This window comes from Osmerus eperlanus, chromosome 7 (assembly GCF_963692335.1).
Source record: "Osmerus eperlanus chromosome 7, fOsmEpe2.1, whole genome shotgun sequence".
NCBI lineage: Eukaryota > Metazoa > Chordata > Actinopteri > Osmeriformes > Osmeridae > Osmerus > Osmerus eperlanus.
The window spans coordinates 17,159,519-17,177,043 of NC_085024.1; the positions used below are offsets into that span (position 1 = coordinate 17,159,519).

Here is a 17,525-nt window from a genome sequence, read left to right on the forward strand (position 1 = left end):
CCTTGCTCACTTAAAAATGGGAGAGTGGGTAAAAGATAATGACGTCACCCAGTTTTCTGCGCAAGGATTGAAAAGAGACGCAGCTGTATCATTACACACAGCCGACGGTTTGGAGGGGATTCAAATATATAAATGGTATTCCATCGACACAATAAGGTATGTATATTAAGTACATGTTTATTGATGAATATTTTCAGTTATACAAATATCAAGAAGCCGAGAGGGCACCGTCTTGTTTCCATACGATTGTGTTTTGAAGCCTTCGTAGGCTATTTGTTCTTGTGCGGTTGGACATTGCAATTATTCATAGACACAAAACATAATACATTTGCCAAAATCCAGGCTATCCGTCTGTTATCGTCAGGTAGCCTATGATGCGAGGAGCGCCCAAGCAGGCCTCTCATTCAATCTGAGAGCATTGCTGGGAAATCTATGTGTCTATCCGTCCATAATTTAGAAATAACAGTGCACTATTAATAATGAGACAATTTCGATTAATAGCTATATTTGATTGAACTGCTGAAAACATGTTTTATAGATAAATCAAACTGAAATTGGGGCTGAACAGATGGCGTGCTCGTCTGCTAGCAGCCCTTTTGGTTAATGTTTAATGCTGGGCAGGTGAAACACATAGGCTCTATACCCAGGCATGTAACCTGAGATGTCAGGTAAATGTGTACACACCTTTTGTCATCATATCTTCATGTGTTTCAGGTAACCTTGAAAAATGGAGGGAGGCAATTAGTGAGTATACAAAAATGTTAACAAGTTATTTACAGCCTCATTTAATTGTGTTAATTGACATAAACAGCTAACACAGTTGTAATATGACGTTCTCCTGTATTTCTGCAGTGGCTACTCCAGGGAATACTTTGACCGCTTTATCCAAAGCCAGGACTCGTCTGTCGTGAACAAGTTTCAGAAGAGGTACTGGAAAACCAAGCAGGCGCTCATCAAGGTCACTGGAAAGAAAGAGGATGAACATGTGGTGGCATCAGACGCAGACTTGGACGCCAAACTGGAGGTGAGAGGTTCAGAGAACTACATACAGTATAACATCTGGAATTCCTGGATGTCCTATTGTCCTCTCACTTGATGATCTGCCCATCCTGCTACATGAACTGTGTAGTCATGTTGTATTGGACACTTTGCTGTGGATGTAAGATGTACAGTGGTATCAAAAAATAAGCTAAAACTATTCAAGCCTATCATCACCACGCCAACCCTCTGCTGATACAGTAGGATGACGATGAGTACATTGAGATTTGTGATATGTGAATGTGTCTGTAGGTGTTCCACTCTATCCAGAGAACATGTATGGAGCTGCTGAAGGTAATCGAGCAGTATCAGAGAAGAATATGCTGTGAGTTTTCTTTAGCCACATGCACATGGGGCAGAACTCACATTTGCTCAAAAATGATCATATCTTCTCATTTCTTCCCATGTTGAGTTGGTGTTAAAACCCCACCTCACAAAAGCTGTGTTAGACACACATTCTGCTTGCCATTTCCATCATGGACGCAGAATCACAATCTGTACTACATGTTCCCATATATCTGCAGTTCTGTCTCAGGAGGAGAATGAGCTGGGCCGCTTCCTTCGCTCCCAGGGCTCAGAGAACAAGACCAGGGCAGGCAAGATCATGCAAGCCACCGGGAAAGCCCTCTGCTTTTCCTCCCAACAGAGGTATAATATTGTAAAGTTGTCTCATGATGCACAGAGGAACTGGATTTTTTTTGTGTCAGAGTGCTGTTTTACAAAGATATGCTGTAGCAGTAAATGGGATAAGACAACGCTGACAGCTATGTAGTGTTCTGTTTTAGCAGTGAGCAGTATGTGGTCTGGTTGTCCCTAGGCTGGCTCTGCGGAAGCCGTTGTGTCGGCTCTACCAGGAGGTAGAGACCTTCCGTTACCGGGCCATCTCTGACACATGGCTGACGGTGAACCGGATGGAGCAGTCTAGAACAGAATACCGCGGAGCTCTACTCTGGATGAAAGATGTGTCTCAGGAACTTGATCCTGACACACACACACAGATGGAGAAATTCCGCAAGGTCCGTAAATAGCACTCCGTAAAATCCCCCAAAAAGCATGGTTGAATTGTAAATTGTTGAGTCTGTTACACACTAGTCACACTAGAGGGCATAATATACACAATAAAGGTTTTATTAACTTCATCGGCAAACCTATTGTTTTGTATTGGTTACACTCTGGTGTAACTATGTATACATATACTGACCTACATAGTATATCATATTGGGTTTTATGTGATTTCAGTGGCAAACATATCTTATACTTTCTTCATCACAGGTTCAAACGCAAGTACGCACGACTAAAACAAGCTTTGACAAACTGAAGAATGATGTCTGCCAGAAAGTTGACTTGTTAGGAGCGAGTCGTTGCAATCTGCTCTCCCATGTTCTAACCATATACCAGGTACAGCACAAACATATGAACATATGATTCACACACCAAGTGCATTTATTTATTTCAGCTTTTTTATAATAACACTGGGGAGGGCTCCATACTTGTCCCATACATTTTGCCATGTTCATACAAAAAATAGCTTTTTACACATTGGTAATGACCCTGTTTGTGTTTGGAACATTTTTGAATGTGTGTTTTCAAAAGGTGTTTTTTTTTATTATAATAATTCCAGACGACTCTGTTGCACTTCTGGGAGAAGACGTCTCACACTATGGCCGCCATTCACGAGAGCTTTAAGGGTTGTCAGCATTATGCATTCTCTACGCTCAAGGTGAGGATGGCCTTCAGTGAAGATGTATCATAGTATCAGAAGTCAGTATACAGTTTGTTGCTCTTGCTTGTTTTGATAGAATCTTCAAGACCCCATGGACAAACTGTCAGCTCAGGGATCCAAGAAAAAGGGGAAGAAGAGAGTTAAAGCAAAGACTCGGGCTGGAGAGGAACCTCTCCAGACTGCAGATGGCCAGTGAGTGCAAATATTGACACTATTTCAAACATGTAAGAACATACAGTGCTTGTTTGGAAGAACAGAAAAGTTGTTAGTTACATGTTTTCGTCATGTACTGTGTCCATAGGCTCATCTCAATCGAAAGTGAAAACCCCAATGAAGAGTCCATCGAAGAAGGTAAAAGATGTCCTTCACACAACACAGTAGTAGCTGATTATGATGTGTTTTTTTTTTTTACAAAAACGGTTTCATTTGCAGCTCAAAGCAAAGCAGTTTCTGGCAAATTCTTTGAAGACATGGATTTAAGAAGACAAATTCCAGGTGATTTTAATCAACTTTATTGTCATTTTTTGAGTAAAGACCAAAGAAATGCAGTACAAAGCAACTATACTTTCACTTTGAGTCTATTAATATCCATAATGTAATTTTAAATAGAAGTGGGGACCATGTTTTTTCAATAATGTATCGACTGATTCTAGGATCTGAGGATCTACTCTCAACATATCAGGAGCATGAGGGAGAAAGGGAAAGCATGGCCTTGCTGAATGAGATCCTGGGCAGCACATCATTGGATGAGGGTGAATTCTCGCGGGAGTGGAGTGAGGTGTTTGGAGAGGGTTGGATGTCAGAGGGAAGTAGACCAGCAGAATCTCAGCAGGAAGATGATGACTCCTTCTTCCTCCCATCCCATCTCCTGGACCAGAATATGAACAACCTCCAGTCGAGCATCTCAGGTCAGAGGTTGTGTTATGATATTGTGTGTCTCTGTGTGTGACAGTGGTACAATGTGAGGAATAGTGTGTAAAATGATGGTTCAACCAGATTGTGTCTGGTATAAAGAAAATGATGGAGGACCTACATCCCTTGCAACTCAGGTAGCAGTTCTATTGCAATGTTGCTGTGACCTGCCCATGAATCAATTTGACATTCGAAAAATAGGCTCAAGAATGCTAAGTGATAAGCTTCAGCATGTTTTTTTATTTGAACAAATAACCTTTTCCATTGAAATTTTGCCCTGAGCAAAGACTACCAATACCTCATCTTATAAAACATCTTATTCATCAGGAGGCCATGAATGTTGCGCAGATGCTTTACAACAATTTTAAAATAAGATATATTGTAGGTTGCTGGAGAGGACATGGGTAAAAAAAAAAAAGATTTTTTGCAATAGTTCTTCTTTATGATAACACTTTTTAAATATAATTAAGGTTAAATGTCTTGTCACAGAACATGCTTTGTTGTGTTATGAGTGTACCCTCAAATCTAAATCTGCATCTCCATTTCAGAATGGGCCATGAGCATACCACAGCCTGTCGTCCAGGCAACAGAGCAATCTGGAGCCAATCAGCACCCCTGCAGGCCAGCAGTGAGAGGTGTGCCAAACGAGGAAAACATATGAAACTATTTGAAAGAAAAGGGTCTAGCTCATAAAAAATATGTCCAGCCAAATGCCCCCGCTTTTGTATATTGCTTTTCCATGAAAAGTTAAATTAAGGTATTTCTTCAATGTCTGACCGTGGCTTTTCTCCATTTCTATCTTACAGAGACACCAGAGACATCTCAAAACCTTTCAGCCTGGTTCAATCTGTTTGCTGATCTTGACCCTCTATCAAACCCTGATGCTGTGGGTCGGAAAGATCACAAACTTCACAACGCATAGATGCATTCTCGACAATATTATTGCACAAAGACATGGTTATCTTTTATGGTCAGCAAACGTTTTGGGGTCATTTCTCTAAACCATGGTTACCCCGGACCAGTTTATAGCGAAACAGAGTATGAGGCGATTCTTGTGTATTTGAATTTGACAGTTTAGGTGAATGTTGTTCAAGATGTTTTAACAACCAAAGTACTGTATGCTCTGCATTAAGTTCTACTTTAAATTCTAAGCATTATGATTCATCAATATTTTTGTATGGTAAACATTGTTGAAAACCCTAACTATACTTCAACTTCCACAATAGAAGATATTCAGAATATATTACACAAGCATGGGGTTAACATGTCAGTTTGTGCCTAAAAATCCATCTAACAATAGCTGCATGTTTCATGTTTTTTTTCTTCGTACGATTGTAAAATTATTTCAAGGACAGAGTCAACATTGGATTATTGAAAGTGATCTGGCTTGTTCATTATGTAAACAAGTCTAACGGAGTTGAGGATAAAAGTTAAAAGACAGCCACACATATACCACTGCACCTACAGGTAGAAGAGCTGTTGCATTGCCTGCTTAACCAAATCAGTGTAAAACGTATATTTTTGGACTTTTTCTCTACTTCATGTTCACAATGAGAGTAAAGTGTACCCTTTTGGGCAATCACTGTTGAATGAAATTAAAACAGAATTCTGCATAACTACAATTCTACCAATCCAAGTACTGTATGCCTTAAAACAAACATTAGATATTCTAACTACCCCTTTAGCATTTACCAATTATAATAAATATTGTGAGGAAATACAAGGAATTACATTTTGATGCTTGCAAGATGTAAACAATTGTATTTTTATTTGGGTAAATGATGTGCCTCAGACTCAAACATATTATGCTTTAGTTACCTTATATCATAGGTATATCATTAATTATATGATTATATTGTAAATAAAAAGAATAAAGCCTTTAATAATTATACTTAATATAACTGCCCTGCCCAGCCTTAAAAAGTATGAACACAAAGTGGTATTTTTGTCAATTTTATTGAAAAAAAGTCTACTTACAAAACATTAAATACACATGTGAAATGAAATATTAGTTCCAAACTTGGCAAACTTTGCTGAACTCTGCTTCACAATGGTTAGTATGATTCCAATGTATCATGTAGCTGTGAAATTAACAATAGGAAGATCCAACTAGGTCTGAGAGGAATTTTGCATATTGTTTTCTGTGTGTGTTATATTTGCAATTACTTTAAAGTATACCAGAAATTGTACGAATGAACATGGCTATATGACATAATTCATCATATTGTCAAAATCATATTGTCAAAAGGTTTGTACATTGTATTTGTACATACTTCAAAATACAATTTCATTAAGCACATACTTTACACACAGTTGCCTGGATCCTCCTGTTCAGTGATAGACAATGTGTATTAGTGTAGGTTTATTAATTGAATAAATGAATACATTCTTATTATCAATAATTGATTCGATTTCAATCTCTGCAATTAAGTGATTTGACCCAAAAACACAACATCAGTTGTGTACCAAAAATCCTAACTGATCTATATAATAATGGCAATTTACTGTATGTTTCATGCTCTGTTTTAGTAACACAACTTAACAGAACGTAATACAACTGCCTGTTTTGGATCTGTGGCACTGTAAGGATATAATTGGTAAACTAGTTGAAACTAGTTGCAAGGGGAAGCTAATGTTACAGAGAAGTTTTTTTTGTTGTAGGACTGGACATATGTATCCATGGCCCTACATAGGCCTAGATTTGGTGTCAGAAATTGCCTGCAGAGATAAAAAAAAACGCTTTGGAGCACTCCCATAAATTAAAGAGATGGTCAATGTAGTCCTTGTGTGACCTTGTGAGTCCTAAAATGACCTGAGTAAATTCTTCTGAGGGACCTGAAGTGAGGCTGTGTGTAGCCTGTTGCAGTCAGATGCTTTTCCTATTTGTGGACCTCTTTCTACCTTTCCTACAATTATATCTTGTATCCCAAATGGGTGCTTACCTCAAGGTAAGATTTGTACAATTTCTATACGGTGTTGGGATAACTCAAATCATGAGTAAGGCAGAGGGATGAAAACATCTACATGCAAAAAGAAAGGTGGCACTAGGGGTAAAACTATGTAGGGACACTGCTTTGTAACTGGCTGTTTGGTTATTTCCACATCTATCTTTTTAGACCTTAAATAAGACTTATCTGGTGTGAGAGGTTGCTAACTTTTTCCCATTACACTAGCACAACGCAATTATTTGATTAAACAAATGGGGAAATGTGGAATGTTTTGCTGGAAATTAAGTACTTCCCCATAGATTTTTGCAATATAAACATATATGATATTCTTAAGAAGCTTACCCAAATTATAAATAGTATTTTGTATTACTGGACAGCTAAATAATCTGAATAGATAACAATTCTATGAATATGTGTTCCCCTTACACCATCTTTATTTCCTTTTATAACATTTTTGGATTTTCTTTATTTTGATAGAACTGACAATACATTTATAACAGTCAGATCTCAAATTTTCTAAGAATAGTGAATGCTAGAATAGAAGGCTAAATTAGTGATGGAGAAAACTGTTTTCTAGCTGTTACAAGGCAAATGAAAGAGTTATAATTGAACCAGGAAATACTTTTTTTGTCAGGAAACAAGGTAAAAGCTATGCTATGATGCTTTGCCACACCTGAAAACTAGCTGGTGAGAAGGAAGTGTGGCGAGCCATCATGGCTTTTGATAATATCTGTGATTGTGGTGGTATTAGTAGAGCTAGGGTCTGTATCAGGACTGTCGGTGCTGTTGTCCGTATTGATGCCTGTGTCAGAGGTTATGGAGGAGAGAACTGAGTGGGCTGAAGAGAGCTGAGGAGGCAGGGCGGTGCTGGTCACCTTGGGCACGGCGCTGTCACTGCCACCTGGTGTGGAGGAGGAGGAGAAGAAGGAGGAGCAGAGGAGTTTGACCGGGCAGAAGGCTGAGCCCCTGGGGATGAAGTTCACCTTGTTTTTGTCAGGACAAGAGAAGAGGGGAAAGCCTTTTGACTTGCAGGACCTGCATGGAAGGACAATAAGAAAACATAAGTTAAGAAATTACAATCGTAACAATTACGATACTGACTTTTGCTACACGCTGATACGTAACCACAAGCATGATGTTCTCTAGAAGGTTAAGAGCAGTTCTATACATTGAACCTTGCAACTGCGAGGAAAGGCCGTAAGAACAGAGAAGACTTACACCATCTCGTCAAAAACTTTGACTCTCTCGCAGCCCTCCGGAGGGTCCCGTTTGAACATGTAACTGTTGTTAGGTTTAGGGGAGGTGGCAAACTTGAGAAGTGGTGAACTGCATCCACTATCTGAAAATAGAATGTTTAACTTCCATTTACAAACCAAGCACATTTGCATGACATCTAGGGATCTGCTTTACAAATGCTATGTTTGTTTATATATATATACATACATACAGTACCAGTCAAAGGTTTGGACACATTGTCCCATTCAATTGAATGGGAAGGTGTATCCAAACTTGTACTGGTACTGTACATACATAACCTTCAATTTCACTGGTACAGTACAGTGAAAACAGTAATACATTTATCACGCCAGATCGAATAAACAATAAAGCAGTCATGCTTGGGGAAAACATATTTTTCATTTGCATGTATTGACTTCCTGAAGTTTGTGACCCATCTGCCTCAAGCAACTTCTCTTGGTATCCTATTGGCCGTTCACTTTTTCAAGCTGAAATGAGATGGATCTACAGTACTGTATGTGTCTATGAGCTGTGTCTATTCACTGTGAACCCGACTGGAATAAACAAGAAATACAACTAATTTAAAAAAAGATTGCAGACTTAAAAAAGTATTTCTGTTTGACAACAATATGCACAGGAATCCAACAATGCTACAGCTAATGCTAATCTGATGACAGGTCAAGTATGAATCAATTGTGAACTGTATCTTAATGACACGGCCAACCTCAAAGCACTATGCAGAAAAAGCATGAACTATAAAAACATTACGATCGTCATATACTCCATGAATCTGTGTACAAAAATGTCACCTTTGTCAGGCTCTTCTGCAGAGCAGGGGCTGCTATCAGAGAAATGGAGAGGGTCCGGGGTGCAGCGCTGAGGAAAGGGGCTGGAGCCCCCACTGGAGGGGGCCTGGGTGTCCGTGTCCCGCACGTCCCCGCGAGGATGGGATGGAAAAGGTGCCCGGCGTCCGTCCAACACATCCATAGCCTGACAGGTCAGAGGTTCCAAAAGGAGAAAGGGTGAGAAAGGATCTTGGAAGGAGTGACAGTAACATAATACAGACAATGCACAGGTACAGTAGAGTGTCTTGTTCTTCATACTATCCTCGTATGCACTTTTGAACTACGGAAGAACTCAACTATAACTGCCGATGGCCATGCTTGATACACACAACTGCAGTTTGCTCTGGTGTTGTGAGCTATATAGATTTTCAGGTTCACTGGGTTCACTACCCCACATCACACAATTTATAGCTCTCTTTGCCTCTCAGAAATTCAATTTGCTGTGAGTGTGTACCTGTATTCCCTGCTTCCAGTCCTCTCTGATAAAAACATTCTCCAGCTCATGGTTGATGCCCTCCACGCTGCTAGGCACTTTGAATATGTGGGACTTTGGCACAGGCATGTTGACCACTGGAAACACCTTGGCCTGGACGGAATGCAAAGTAAAGGTTTAATTTTTTTTTTTTTTAAAGTCAAGTCTGAATTCTAAATCTAAAACGCACTCTTGTCATTCAGTGTATTCCGAGCAATACAATGTATATTTGCTAACATCCGCATTTGCTGTAAAGTTATATATAATTTAACCACAAACACTAAAGAATAACTGGGCATGCCCAGACACGTCTCTTTCTCCCTCCCTCCTCCTCAGTCAACACCAGGAATAGAGACTCATTAACTACACTAACTCAATCAAATACAACACTCCAGAAAACACAGTATATGTCCACTACTGTAAATCAAGGTACATTCCAATTGGCTCCCCAACTGACTATAAATGCAATAAATCCTTATTCTTTACCATAGTAGTAAAACTGTGAACGTGTGGAATAAGTCTTGAATAAGGTTTTTTGTACTAACGATCCAGTATCATATGTCATCATGACACGATCCGCCACACAGTGTCACTTTTAATTATACAACATAATACAATGCTTAGATTGAGTACGGTAATAAGAGTGAGCGTTTCTATATCGTCCTACAGTCTTGGGAACAGGCATGATAGGCTTACACACTCACCTGAGACTGGCATGTGGCGGAGTGCTGCTGGCCCTGTGGCTGCAGAGAGCTCTGCTCCTTCTCTTTGCCCTGCCTGCTGAACTGTTTGGTGCGCTGCAGCTGCAGTCTGAGTTTCACGATCTGCTGATTGAACAGAAGAGGCCAGGCTGCTTTACTCGGGTGAACACTTCGAACTGTTGGTTGAAGAACACTTCTGAAGACTCATTTAAAAACCTGTTACGGTACATTCTGCGCTATGATAACATGGTGGAGTTTCTCCTTTAAACATTAGGAAAGGCTTCTTCTCAAAGTAACTTAGGCTAAAACTGGCTATTGTAGACATATAACATTTTATGACTGTCTACATGCATAAACTCCTTAGGTGTTTCTACTAAATCAGTTACAGATACTTATTGTGTAATCCTGCACACAGTGAAAATAAAGTATTCTAGTCTCTATAGATTGTCCTTCCCCTAACAAGATTCCCTAGGTTTTGAATGGTACAGCATTCAATTTGTCCAGGCAATGAAGAGGCTTATTGTGAACTCCATAACCTTCTTCAAAAGTGATGTTTACCCAACATGTCTGCAATGTAATGACCCTGATTACATTTATACGGGCCTACACCAGGGGTTAGGGTTAAATACAGTGAATTATTGCAATTAGATGCAGAATAAAAATGTGCAAGACAGTCAAAGAAAAATAATATGACATGAAACGGATTTTAAGACTAACTATTGCAAAACGAAAGCATGTACCCGAATGTCCCCTTCAGGGAAGGAGTTATTGGGTTTAATTACTGGCTTAAAACAAGTTCATCCTTCCCTGTGTCATTGGGCCACTGCCTGCTGAACTCTGCTACTGTCTGCACTTTGACACATTCTTATTTGTTTTATTGCCGTGGCTTTTTTCTTGAGAAACACTTAGGTTAGTACATCAAAGTATAACAATTCAATAAAAATAGGAAGTCTAAAATCTATTTAGTCACAGGCATAAAACTTGAGCAATACTGCCAAACAAAAAGACAAAATATTGTATGTATGGTTTGCATAAGGAGCAAGGCATTTATGAAGCAGATAAGGTTATCACAGTTCATCCTCACCACTTTCGTGTCATGGCAAAGCTGAAGGGGGAATGATATGGCTGTTACACCCTTAAGACAAGTTCCTGAACTGTCTCTCAAAACAACAAGCCACAATGAGATGCAAGGTAGAAGCAGAGAGAGGGTAAATATAGACTGTGGTCAGGGGAGCTGGAGAGCTAATAGCTGCATGTGGGTGTTGGTTGGCCACTAACTTTGGGCTACATGAATGGAAACCAACCTTCAGAAGCATAACATTTAGGCTGACCTCAAATCCTGACAATTAAAACACATTTCGAGCAATGGCTGAACCACAGGGCCTGCGAAAAACATACTGTAACAACTGGCTGGCCAGAGAAGAGCTATACAAAAACAAATAGGCTAGAGATGAGCTATGCAATAACAAATAGGCTAGAGAAGAGCTATACAAAAACAAATAGGCCAACTCTTGCTGCAGTTATTCTGATCCATTTCATCTGAGCGATACCATTACACTTTTGCTCCTGTTCATTTTGATCTTGAGACGGGAAGGCTTTCAGCACATTAGTAACACTGGTTACCTACTTCTTTAAGGTGGTCTGCACTTCCCCAGGATGCTGAGCGCTGGTGTGGATTCCCCAGCTCTCCTCCCTCCTCAATCCAACAACCAGGCGTCTGAAACACGTAAGCGCACATGCACACACATTATATTCAAGCCTCTGTGGATAAATATATACATCCACATCATTCCTTTCATTTGTAAAATAAGAAGCCATATATGGATGAAAGCAAAGACCTGTGTGGGTCATAGCTGCAATTCTGCAACAGTACTAGAAACACTGAACAGACCTAATATAAACCTACTGCTGCTGTCAACAATTAGGAAAAAAGTTTGTAATCTATCCACAAAGGGTATAAAAGGGCACTGCTGTCTATGTGGTTATCAGACTTAATGTAAATAAGGAAACCGTTAGAATATGTAAATATATGCAAACAAGACACACACACTGAGAATGTTTCAAAAGCATGGTTGAAACCACAAACATCCCCTTGATTTAGCATATAATCAGTGACATTTATCTTCAAACAAACCCCCACATTTCTATGGGTGCTGGTTGACATAATATTATTACACAGTGAATGAGGCAAACACGGTCTGTAGAATGGTGTGAGCTGTTAGATACTAGATGGATGCCATAAGTTTAGGGCATGTTCCCAGTTCTTAAACCTACCAGTCAGTCTGAAACTGTCAGTATACTACAATAATGCAGTTTAATGATGTAGGCTCCTTATCCTCTGGATATTCACTTTAAAGAAATACTGTCTGTTCATAAGAACTCCTACTTTTGTTTACCTTGGAGGTCCTATGATTTGATCATGTTGCTGCTTTGACTTCCGGCGTAGCTTTTGTGCTATGTAGACTTTTGTGCCAGGTGTTATACCTGATAATAACCTAGTGAGATAAAGGCTAAGTTCAACGGCTATCAACAGCTACCCTTTCTCAACTGGTTCCTAGACAACATCCTTGTGCAAGTCAGCTTGGTTCAACAACAGGAAATAATGCCTGTGGCTGAACACGTATGAGATGGAATTCAAGTTGGTTTGTTTTAATGCACATGAAGAGTGAAGAATACCACACTGCTATCATTTGGCAGCTACTCATGTTTTGAAAAGCTGGGAACATATCTACAATCCATTTGGGTTATGTGAGATAATTGTCTTACCTTGTGCATGTCCCATACATGTTAAAAAATGTAAGTGCTGAAGATAATATATTTGAGAAATATGTGTACCGATTTCTTCAAGCTGTTTTGTGATAGCACAACAAACGGGCACATTGTAACTGAAATGTTTAATCTGTACTGTGTAACTGATGTTCATCTACTTGCAAACAGAATTATTTCATTATGACTTTATTCAATACTGCCTGAAGTAAAACTATTTTAAACAGGGAAAACAAAATAGCTTAAGCAAATCTGAAGCCTGCAGAGTGTCTGTAGATTTAATACAGACATTCTCTGTATTCTGTAACCACAGGGCCTGGAGCAGACAGACCTATCCCGGAACATTGATTAGCATATGTATGGCCCCTCTGCTCCTCAATTCCCACACAAAAGACAGGCAGGCGGGCCAGCCACTATGAGGGCCAGGTGGTAAGCAGTGGGATTCCTTGCCTGAACCACAGCCTGAGGGACAGGTGCACACATATTCACCTCCATACACAGCTACGTTACAGCTCAAAGAAAAAGGCCAACTTGAACTTGTGTGCTACCCAATAAAAGTCTGGGAACATTTTGTCTCTTTTGTGTTCTAAAAAGCCTTTGGAAAACCATGTTAACAGAAAGTAGTCTGAACTGAGAATTTACAGTACATTTGTGTGCGCGTGTATTTGTCTGTGTGTGAGTGTGTGAGGTGGGGGGCTGTTCTGTAGTGTGGTCGAGTCTGGTCCACCACTGTGTTTGGAACACTAGTTTAGTTTTTACTTTGTAGGACTTGCAGACTGAAATGTGTGGTGAATGGAGGGTTAAAGGGATGAAGCCCATGTAAATGAGGATCCCCGGTCCCTGTTCAGCCTGATGAAAGGCTTCTGTTGGTGTGGAGGGAGCAGATGTGGTCAGTGGCTCTGCCATCATCATACATATTCAATATTCATTCACAACCACCTCGAAAACCAAAGTGCTCTCAAATAAAATGTATTGAACGGTCAGTTCAATTGGGGAGATTGTTTGGTTTTGACGTGTCGTAACTTCCCTGCATAATAAACATGACCATGTGCAATGCAGAATTCAAGACGTAAAGGCCAAAAGAAAACTTATGAAAGCCCTTGGTAAAAAAACTGTGTACACTTTGTACGACTGTTCGCAGTTACCTGTGTGGCTTTGTCTTTCATGCAGGAGGGATAGGGTTCATGGGAATCGCGAGGCCACTGGCCGGTAAGGTACGGCCCGGTGATAGCATCCAGTGAAGACGCCCGCCAGATGGAACTGCGCACCTGCAGTTTGGACCGTTCAACTAATGTTGGATGGGGGAGGGGGGATTATTATACAGGGGTCAGACACACACACACACACAAACAGGCAAAAGGTAAATGTTGACCTAACCCACCCCTTATAAAGGTAGTTAGGGTGAGAGGCTGTTTTAAAACTATTTCCCAAGTGCCCTCAGTGTAATGAAAACGAAAATGACTGGGCATACCTGATCATAAGACAACATTTACACAACTTTCCTGAAGTAAATCTAGAATTATTTGCTAGAGGCCATTTCTGGTTGTCATTTGGACTGTTCCTACAACAGGTTCCTGGACAAATCTCTTTAGCAAGAATTTAGGTGACACCAAGTTTTAAGTGCTCACTTACTAGTAGCAACAGCAGTTTATAGTCAGCAATGGAGCAAATGAACAACACGTTTAGCTTTAAAGAAAGACGGAAGTCGACTTTCAAACAAAGCATTTAAACAGGCATCAGACACAGCAATTTAACACACATTATCTATCAACACAAGAAATCAAACACTGGCATCAACAGCAAAGTAGCTAGCATCATAGGATAATTGCACATTCATCTGGAAGTTGAGCAATGGGAGTGGTCACAGATGTTAAAGGTGATTAGGCTCCAAATAAGACTAACCTTGCTAGGCTGGAATTTACAAGCCAATGTATGTTATTCAAAAACTATTTTTAAACATTTCATGATTCAGTTCACAATTTCCAGTTCTATCTTTCGGTATACAAAGTTGACAGATTTAGCCAGGTTACAGTTTACAAAATGATTGTTTTCAAATTTACTCTTACTCTGCAGTTTGGTCGGTGTGACAATGAGTGAAGCCATTTCAGCACAGCCGGCACTTTGATAGGGATGGAGAGCCTCTTTGTTGGCCTACTTTGGTGTAAAGATGATGTCATGATGGTGAACCTAGAGGTCATGTGGTGGAATGTTGCCCATTACCATGGCCTTCACCCTTACAACCTTTAACCACCATCACACTCAGATGGGTGAGGAAGAGTGATGGGAAAACAACAGGATGACTGAGCAAGGATCAACCATGTCTATTCTCTCTTTCAATGGAAATAGAGGCGAGTCTTCCGTACTTGTGGATGCATTTGTTGCATGTCAATTCAACTTGATACAGTAAATACATCTGTGTTCTCCACACACAACGGTATCTTTGTACGTACAGTTCAAACCAAGGTATGCATTACCTACATTTTGGAACCAATGCACATCCAAAGTCAAATATGTGCATTTGTGTGCTCCTAATCAACAACATCCGAGCCGACACGATCCAGATACACTTTCTTGTGCGTATCCCAATGCATTAGGCCTGCCAATGCTGATTAGAACATAATATTGATGAAAAGGCTATGGAAAAAGCTGATCTCTTACCTGAATAGCCCAACGGCCAATAGCCTACACATGATAACATCGTAACACTCATCTTCTTGTGCAAGCCATGTCCATGTGCAAGCAAACACACACAGGCTTGCCATATGCTCCAGATGTGTGTAGAGATACTTTGTCATGGGACTGTTACACCTGTTCCTTTGCTTTTCTGAGTGTGGGGCCCTCTAAGAACTGTAAGCATGTATTCTTTTGAGTGACTCCCCAGCCACCCCCACCCACACCAGAAAAGCAACAGCTGGAGAGTGCAAGGGGACACCTGATGAGCTGTCTTGACAGTGTCTAACGCTGTCCTTGTGATTGATGCCTACTTCAGTTATTGCTGGTATGCAACCAAGCTATATCCTATGTTTTCTGATTAGTGTCCCAAACTATCAATCATTGTTTTATTGTTCTCCTAGCAACCCAGTCTGTTTCAATTGCATGTTGACTATGAGCAAAATAACTTGATAAGAAAACCATAGTATCCTTAGGGACATACTAATGCATAAACATCATGTAATACCAGCACATCGTTAAGCAAACATAGCAACGACAAATAAAACGACTAGCAGTTACCTCTGCAAACAGGTGAGTGTGGACCCCGATCAGGTGAACATGAGCCGCGGTTGTCTGGGGACAGTCGCTGTCTCGTGGTTAACTTCGGTTCCCCAGTGCCATTTATACCAGGATTCGGTGTCGGACTAGGAGGACTTGAGCTGCGTATATTCACTGGTCCATTGTTGCTTCTAACGCAGACGGACTGCGAGTGTGTCGGGCTGATCTGGCCCCCGCGTAAGAGTTGATAGGGCACGATAGCACGGATGGGGTGCAAACGGCAGCTGTTGGGTGCACTGGATGATCCCTCATTGCTCCGTCGAACTCTCGACTGTTGTTGAAGCGAGTTGGTGGGAGTTGACATTCTGATTGAATTTGTATCACTTTAGAAAAATGTATTTCAGCTTCTGAAAAAAGAGAATAACAATTACCCACAAATGTAGTTTAGCTAGCTCGCTAACTTCCTTTACATTTTTTCTTGTGAGCTCGAGCTCATTGCACACAGCTGCCTCTGACTGTGTGAAATGCCTTTTGCTGATGCCATGAACTTACCTGACGAATATCATGTCGATGTAGTCCGTGTTTCTCGACAACTCCGAATATAACTTCAAAACTTATTTTGACACTGAAACGATACCCTGAACATCGACTCTCCCTACCTCCTTCATGTCTAATGTAAATGTCTGACAGTTCTATCAGCAAGACTACTGGCTGATACACGTAGGCGGGCTACGATTTTTTGTTCTGATCATGTGGTTGGACAGCTAAATTGCACAGTAACATTACTAATCATTGTCCGGTGTCTATACAACACAAGCAAGTGATGTATTTTTCAATAATCCGCGATAACAGTACGAATATACTGTGAAGTTTCACTTGGAAGAGATGTGTGAAGTTCTACAAAACAATAAACATTTGCATTGAGGGTTTATGGGTGTCTTTGAGTTCCAACAAAACAAAGGCTTTGAAAGTTTGTTGTTTAATATAAATACGAATACACGGTATCTGAATGTAGACCTTACATGAAAAATATGGTAGATTTAACTTAAAACACAAACTGATCAATATCTCCACAAATGGATACATTTTACAATAACGAATGCAATTTATTTTCAGATTTTACTTCAAAACGGTGCACAATTGCACTCAATTTGTCAACCCTGCTCCATTAGTTCACAAAGGGCACCCTATAAAACATCCCACACTGAGGCAGAGATTTGTGAAAGCAGCATACAGTAGCTTGCTCCCAAGCACCCCTCCCTCCCCATGACTAAGTGATCTAGCCAATTCTGGTGTAGGCCCCTCTCACTTACAATGCTTCCCCATGTCCAAGCTCAATGAACGAGGGTGGCAGAGAAGAAAAACACATTTACAATGAGGCTTACACATAGCTGTCCCCTCGCACTGCGCCCATCCCTTGGTTGAAGTGTGGTATGCATATTTTGAGTTAGAAACAGAGGGCCCTCGCTTGTCTGTTTCTCTGCTCTCTCTTTGAGTCAATGGTGTTCCGGCAGCTGAAGTTCTTTATGTGGAGAACAATCTAAAGGGTCTTGTCGGAGTGCCTAGCAGCTGCTGTTTCACAGACCACAGGCTGCGAGTGGGGAGGTGAATGCACTGACAACAACCCCCCTCTTCACCCCACCTCACCCACCGTCATCTGCATTGGACTGCACT

At 40.5% G+C, this 17,525-nt stretch overlaps 2 protein-coding genes across 4 annotated transcripts; one reads left to right on the forward strand and one right to left on the reverse strand.

Moving 5' to 3' along the window:
- Positions 1 to 29: 29 nt before the first annotated feature.
- On the forward strand, positions 30 to 5,622 carry ica1 (islet cell autoantigen 1). Its single transcript, XM_062465339.1, has 14 exons — positions 30 to 156; positions 715 to 744; positions 853 to 1,024; positions 1,291 to 1,363; positions 1,563 to 1,686; positions 1,856 to 2,054; positions 2,311 to 2,436; positions 2,660 to 2,758; positions 2,838 to 2,953; positions 3,063 to 3,112; positions 3,194 to 3,256; positions 3,415 to 3,669; positions 4,222 to 4,308; positions 4,480 to 5,622. Exons 2-14 carry the CDS (start codon positions 728 to 730, stop codon positions 4,593 to 4,595), a joined length of 1,497 nt encoding a protein of 498 aa, XP_062321323.1. The 5' UTR covers positions 30 to 156; positions 715 to 727; the 3' UTR covers positions 4,596 to 5,622.
- LOC134023323 (glucocorticoid-induced transcript 1 protein) lies at positions 5,614 to 16,538 on the reverse strand. Of its 3 annotated transcripts, none has more exons than XM_062465342.1 (9): positions 16,404 to 16,538; positions 15,873 to 16,258; positions 13,787 to 13,929; positions 11,503 to 11,592; positions 9,879 to 9,998; positions 9,157 to 9,288; positions 8,667 to 8,847; positions 7,840 to 7,960; positions 5,614 to 7,656 (listed from the first exon to the last, which is right to left on the reverse strand). In XM_062465342.1, exons 2-9 carry the CDS (start codon positions 16,213 to 16,215, stop codon positions 7,302 to 7,304), a joined length of 1,485 nt encoding a protein of 494 aa, XP_062321326.1. In that variant the 5' UTR covers positions 16,216 to 16,258; positions 16,404 to 16,538; the 3' UTR covers positions 5,614 to 7,301. The 3 variants fall into 3 exon arrangements, with proteins under 3 accessions (XP_062321326.1, XP_062321324.1, XP_062321325.1); XM_062465340.1 differs by having other exon boundaries at positions 9,879 to 10,001; XM_062465341.1 differs by having other exon boundaries at positions 9,879 to 10,001; positions 15,873 to 16,255; positions 16,404 to 16,523.
- Between the last annotated feature and the right edge of the window lie 987 nt (positions 16,539 to 17,525).